This window comes from Chroicocephalus ridibundus, chromosome 16, assembly GCF_963924245.1.
Source record: "Chroicocephalus ridibundus chromosome 16, bChrRid1.1, whole genome shotgun sequence".
In the NCBI taxonomy this organism is placed as follows: domain Eukaryota; kingdom Metazoa; phylum Chordata; class Aves; order Charadriiformes; family Laridae; genus Chroicocephalus; species Chroicocephalus ridibundus.
Window position 1 is genome coordinate 10024853 of NC_086299.1, and position 6362 is coordinate 10031214.

Genomic DNA, 6362 nt, shown 5'->3' on the forward strand with positions numbered 1-6362 from the left:
CTGCGCCCCCTCCCCGCCTTCGCCCCGCGGGATCCTCGCCCCCGCAGCCCTCCATTTCCCCGTCTTTCACCCCAAAACAGCCCCGGCGCACCCCGAAAGCCGCTCGCTCCATGTCCGCCCCTCCTTCGGCCCCTCGGTGTCACCCCGGTTTTCCCAGCATCGCGTCTTCCGGCTGCGTTGTCCTCCCCACACCCCTCCGTGGGCATTTTGGGGGGCTCCAAGACCCTCGGTGACACATTTGGGGTGTCCCTGAACCCCCCTCTTTGCTTTTTGGGGCAGAGTGTGGCCTTTGGGGTGCCCCGTCTTCCTCGCTGTGCCTCTGGGGACCCTTCGGGGTGGTTTTCGGGGCACCACCAGCACCTCTGCACGCCCCAGGCTCCCCATTTTGCCTCTCGGCTGCTCCGGCCTCGGCGCCGTCCGACTGTTCCCGCACAGCCCCCCCACAAACACCCTGAGCCGCGAGGGTGATGTGGGGACACGTCCCCAGGCGCCACCGAGTCGGGGGACACAGCCGAAAGCCCCAGGCGGTGAATTCATTTCGCTTCCACCCAGGAGAGGAACGAGACTTTATTTCAAAAAGGCAGCGAATCTCCAACCAAAATCACCCCGACGGCGGGGCGAGACAAACAGCGCGAACTCATCCGCGTCACGGCTCCAGGTTTGCAGATGCTTCAGTGACAGTTTTCCCCCCAAAATTTCATTTTCGTTCCTATTAATCCCCCCGACGTGTAAAAATAAAAAGACCAAAACACAAATCCACAGCGTCTCTGGCACCTACCAGTCCTCACACGGTTACGGACGGGGGTCCCGAGTGGTGCCGGGGAACAAGCCGTTCCTCCCACAGGGAGCTCAGTCGGATTTCTCCTTCTCCTTCATGTGCAGGAAGACGATGCTGAACATGAAGAGTCCAACCATCATGGAGAAGGCGCCGGCGTAGTAGGGGTACGCCGAGGGGATGAACCGTTCGTACTGCGTGTGCTGGAGGGGCCGCACCGACACCTGGCGTGGGGGGAGAGCCGCCCGGTGAGCCCGGCACCCGGGCACCCTTCCCTCCGGAGCGACTCATCGCCGCCGCCTTACCTGGGTAGAGGAGTAGAGGTGGGTGTAACCCAGCCGGTTGTAATCCACTTTGAACTGGAACACACCGTAGACGTCCGGCAGCTTGAACCGCACGCTGTATTTGCCGCCTGAGGAAGAGACGGTGACATTCCAGTGACGTGAGGAAACTGAGGGGCGAAAACAGCCCCAAAGCAGAGCCGGGGTGGGGAGGGAAACCTACCGTTCCTCTTCAGGAAGGTCCGCACGAACGGATCAATCCGGACGAACTCCAGCTGAATGTCATCTCCGTCGAAGGGGACCCACTTGCCGTCAGAAAGCTTTTCGATCACAATGCTGTACTCCTGCGACCAACCCGCAACGCGTGAAGTTAACGAGCGACGCCTGAAAACGAACCTCCACCCCAAATTCTCCGAAATTCCTTTTTCAGCTCCCACGTCCCCTCCTTCCCGCGGTGCAGGCTCAGCCTTACCACGAGGTCGGTGACGGTGTAGGCATTGGGAGGCGCGAGTTCCCCCACACGGTGGTGGGACACGGCTCCCACCCGCAGCACTCCCTCCTCCTTGAACACCCAGCGGGACAGGGCGACGGCCAGCTCGTAATTACCCGTCTGCGAGTACCTACGGACCAAGGAAGGCTGAGAAAGCACGGCAGCCGCGCCAACAAAATACACCGCATGCCAAAAATTGAACCGTTAAAAGATATGGAAGTAACAAAAAGCTAGCCAGGGTTAAAGGAGGGAACTGCTTCCCAAAGCGTTTTGCTCCACAAGGCCAAAAAAAAGGGTCATCCAGAATTTAATTCAAGTTCTCTGCTGTTTCCCCCAAAACATGACTATTTTTTGCCTGTTTCCCGGTATTTTCTTCAAACAACTCCCCAAATATTCCTCAGCCAGGGACGGTGGGAATCCAACGTACCTCTTGGAGCCAGGGGTAGCTTTCTGCACGGCGGAATTGAAGAAGGCATCGCTAAAGAAATCCAGGGAGCCGCTGAAAACAACACGGGCGTTGTTCCGGGCTTGGAGTCCCGCGATCAGGAGGGTGTTCTTCCCAACCGCGTGCGGGTACTGAAAGGGAATGCATTTAGGACGGTGTTTAGTTGTTGAAATTTGAAGGGTTTAGTTGCAGTGTAGCCCAGAAGAGGAGAAAGAGTAACCGGGCGTACCTGAGTAATGGGCTTATCCGGGAAGAAGGAGTAAGAGGTGGAAGAGCCAGTCAGGATGTCCAGCACCAGCGGGTTGTCAGGGTCAGCCACCATCCTTGCAGGGAGAGGCGCTGTGAGCAGCACCCAGAGCCCCCCGAGCGCCCCATGCTCCGAGGAACGCACGGCCACGCGAACCTCCTCACCCTCTGGATGCAACCCCACACACCACGAAATGAAATATTTCCTCGAGATATATAGTCAAGCTTCGCTAATTTACATCCAGAAACACTGCTAAGCCAACAATTAAGCTGCTTAGGAGATTTTCTTTTTGTCGTTATCCGAAATCAAGCGAGATTGCTCGACAAGAGTCACAGGCAGCTCGCCCTGCGCTTACCTCACAGCAACACCGGTATTTTTTGCATGGTTTCCCCAAGAAAAGCCCCCGCCCCGCGCTGCCGGTCGCTTACCCGACTCCTCGGAATAGGATGGGGTTCAGTGCCGCTTTCCCCACGATGGTGGGGGCCTTCAGGAGATTCTCTGTGTCCGCGACGATGAGCGTGTGCTGCGAGGAAACGAGAAGAGACCGGCCTGAGCGCGCCGCAGGGGCCGGGGGTGATGTTCACTAGGTTCTAACGACACGCAACAGCTTCTCTTGCTATTTGAAAGTTAACATCATTTTTACAGACAATTAAAACCGAGCAGCTGTTGGATGAACGTTACAATTCAATTAAAAACCTAGAAGCCAGTACTTTTTTGCTTAAGTATGATGGAATTAAATTAATACTGGTACATAAGGAAATGTAAACCACCTTTTAATACAGACAGCAATACCTACAGTATTTTACTTGCCCATATTTAGCAACTTTCATCCTTAAACTAAGACAACATCCATGTACTGCTCCGACAGTTTAATTTAAATAAAAATTAGCAGAATATATTTAGTTCAAACCTTAATAATAGGTTTTAAAGTGCTGGATGACACTAAGGGGAAAAAAAATCGTAGAAGTATATACGTTTCTATATGGACCTCTAGGACTGAAAGTCTCCCTTCCCACATACAAAGCCCTGCACTCGGTGTCTGACGCGCTTCACCCACAGGCGAAATTCTCCCCCCAACGCTTCAGAGTGGTTCAAAACCGCCACTAATCGCGCTGTGACTACCTGAGCCACGGTGGCAATCTGAAACCAAAATCTGAAAGATCAAACCCAGGGAATTCAGAAAGCTGGATTTGAGGGCAGAGACCCCGACCGTGCAGAGCTTTGCAGCGTTACGGCACGCTGTCAAGCAGAATCATTTATGACTTTGTTGGGAGGAAGCTGAGAAAACAGAGAACAGATGGAAGAAAAAAGGGAAAACAAGGACAGAAGATTCATCCCTGAACCTTTACATCTAAATTCTCATTAACAAAACCCAAAACGTGCAGACAAAGCTGTTTACCTGGCCAGGGTCGGATATATCGTAGTTGTGGTGGTCGATGACAGCTGTCCTTTCCTCATCAAACTCGATGCCACACTCGCTGCCCAGCTCTCGCAGCGGGTCGCCTGGAAGGACAGAACAGATCCTCTGTTACGCAACATGTTTGGGATGTGACGCCAGTCTCAGCACTCAAAATAAAAAGTAAATTCAGCTCAGAGTCACACATTCAGCCCTCTATGAGCCAAACCCCAAGGCGCATCACAACCTCCGTCATCTAAATCCCCATTCAAAATGTCAATAAAGGCTATTTCTCACCCATTTCCCTACAGCACAAACCTTGAGGTTCACAAAGAGAAACGGTGTTTTCTCGCCATTTTTGTTGCAGGAACTCAGAGGAGGATGAATAAACTATTTGCTCACTGCAGAGCATAAGCAGTGTAGGTGCCTGTCACAAGAAGTAGCTGAAATGCACTAATTTGCTCCCACGAGCGTTTGTACTTACCGATGTCCGAGCTGGCGGCGACGAGGACGCTGCCGCCGCCATCGATGAAAGCAGTGATGGTCTCCACATTGATGTTTCCACCAAAATCTGAAAGGACATGCCAGAAATTCATTACTAGGTCACAGAAATAATACCACAGCACAATTAAACCACAGCAAAACACCAAATCATTTTTATCGTGGCTGAAAGAACCACCATTAAAGGCCTGGAAGCATCTGCAGTTTGATACTGGGTACACGACACAAACATCCAAAGTGCAAAATTTAATTTAAATTTACAAATCAGTCAGAAATACCCTTCCAAAAATGCCACCAAGCTACAAAAGCGCTTAAGGTTTCCCCTCCTGCATTTACCTTCTATGGATGGCGAGAAGATGATCAAGTTGTCATAAAGAAATTCTCCATATTTTATCAGGGACAGGCCCGCATCATCCGCTGTCCGGAAAGTGAGATCGAAGCCCCTGTCTGCAGCCGCCAGACAAAATTGACAACTTAAATTGACGGTTTGACCATCGGAATAATCTCCCCAGGGAAGTGGTGGATTCTCCATCCTTGGGCACTCTTAAAATTCAGGTGGGCAGGGTGCAGGGCCATCTTGTCTAGACCGGGCTTTTGCCACAAAAGGTTGGACAAGATGATCCTTGAGGTCCCTTCCAACCTGGTACTCTATGATTCACGTTTCACCAAATCGACACATGTAGCAGCAAAGCAGCATCAAGATCCTGAGTTTTATTTCCTCGATAAACAGCAGTGGTTTGGAAAAAGCCACTTAGGGGCTTTCTAGGAGCGCCACTGAGGTGTCCCCACACAAAACCAAGGGGAATCATGCCCCTAAAGAGCCCCTTTGTTGCAAGGATGCCCCGTTGGCACCCATCAAGCAAGGCTGAATGCTGCAGGGGACCTAAAACACAGACACAGCTGGGGGAACAACCCCCATCTGCTCCCTCAGCCTATTCTGGGGACCCCAAACACCCCCTTCTCCCCCAGGGAACCCCCATCTGCTCCCTCTCCCCCATGGAACCCATATCTACTCCCGCAGCCCGTCCCGGGGACCCCAAACATCCCCCTCTCCCCCATGGAACCCTGATCTGCTCCCTCAGTCTCACCAGGAGACTCCAAACCCCTCTATCTCCGCCGGGGAACCCCAACCTCCTCCCTCGGTCTGACGACGGAACCCCAAACACCCGCCCCTCCCTCAGGGACCCCCGACCTGCTCCCTCAGTCTGACCAGGGGATCCTAGCCTCCTCCCCCAGCCCGGCCAGGGGTCTCCAGCCGCCTCCCCGAGCCCTACCCGCCAGGCTGCGGAAGAAGAGCGAGTGCGTGTCGCGCAGGTTGCCGTTCTCCAGCAGCACCAGGGTGCGGGGCCCTCCCTCAGCGCCGGCCGCCGCCACCGCCAGGAGCCACCACAGACGGAGCGCGGCCGCCGCCATCTTGCTCGCCGGCGCCAAGCTTCCCCGGAAGCGGCTGGGGCCGCGCAGCAGCCAATCAGCGCCGGGCGCCGCGGCCATCCCGTCCAATCACCGCCAGACAGCTCCTCGCCGCCGGCCAATCAGCGGGACGCCGGCGTGACGCCCTGCGCGGCCACCGTAGCGCCGCTGAGGGAGGGGGGAAGATGGCGGCGGGTCCGGCGGGCTCCGCTCCCGGCGTGCTATAACCGGTGTTCACACGGCAGGACGGGACGTGGATTGTTCATTTCAGCTGGGTGCACGGTGGTTTCCACAAATCGCCCCTTTCAGGACGCTCCGCGCGATTTTTATATACGATTTACAACATTATTATAATATAAGTACCTGTATTTGGTGGGTTCGTAATTCACAGACGATTACACACCATCGAGTTATAGCTACCACGCGTGCTCAGGGGAAGGGTCTTCCCCTGGGCGAGGGTCTTCTTGAGCTATGGGCATGATTTTTAGTGTTCTAACAAAGGTAGTCCATCTTGGGACACTAAGAATTTTCCCTTTCCCGCCAAGTTGGTTAAACTTCTCAAAATGCGTTAGTACCATCTTCAAGGTCTTTATGCTCGATGTGCCTCCTCGAGAGTGATATGATACCTCCCCTTTAATTAGGAGTTCCTTTCAAGGGTAGAATCCTCATTATTTGTGAGAACATACCTAAGGCCTTTCACCACAAGTTGCTAATAACATTTTCAGGATATGCTTTTGGTAAGAGGTGGAGTTCCCAGTAAAAGACCTCAAAACAGCGATGTCAGACTGGTTTATTGCAGGTGGGGGGGGGGGGGCAG

The 6362-nt window shown here is 53.8% G+C and overlaps 1 protein-coding gene across 1 annotated transcript; it reads right to left on the minus strand.

Moving 5' to 3' along the window:
- Positions 1–548: 548 nt before the first annotated feature.
- DDOST (dolichyl-diphosphooligosaccharide--protein glycosyltransferase non-catalytic subunit) lies at positions 549–5571 on the minus strand. Its single transcript, XM_063354079.1, has 11 exons — positions 5410–5571; positions 4472–4582; positions 4119–4205; positions 3638–3741; positions 2667–2761; positions 2221–2314; positions 1974–2122; positions 1529–1676; positions 1280–1400; positions 1081–1187; positions 549–999 (listed from the first exon to the last, which is right to left on the minus strand). The coding sequence occupies exons 1-11, from the start codon at positions 5546–5548 to the stop codon at positions 850–852; spliced, it is 1305 nt and encodes a 434-aa protein (XP_063210149.1). The 5' UTR covers positions 5549–5571; the 3' UTR covers positions 549–849.
- Positions 5572–6362: the final 791 nt, after the last annotated feature.

Bases quoted from the DNA above. Each gene is read 5' to 3' on its own strand.
- DDOST (XM_063354079.1), bottom strand. From the start codon at position 5,548: ATGGCGGCGGCCGCGCTCCGTCTGTGGTGGCTCCTGGCGGTGGCGGCG. The intron at 2,315-2,666 runs GTAAGCGACCGG...TCTCCCTGCAAG, and splicing joins ATCCTATTCCGAGGAGTCGG to GATGGTGGCTGACCCTGACA. The intron at 1,677-1,973 runs GTACGTTGGATT...CTTGGTCCGTAG, and splicing joins GCTACCCCTGGCTCCAAGAG to GTACTCGCAGACGGGTAATT.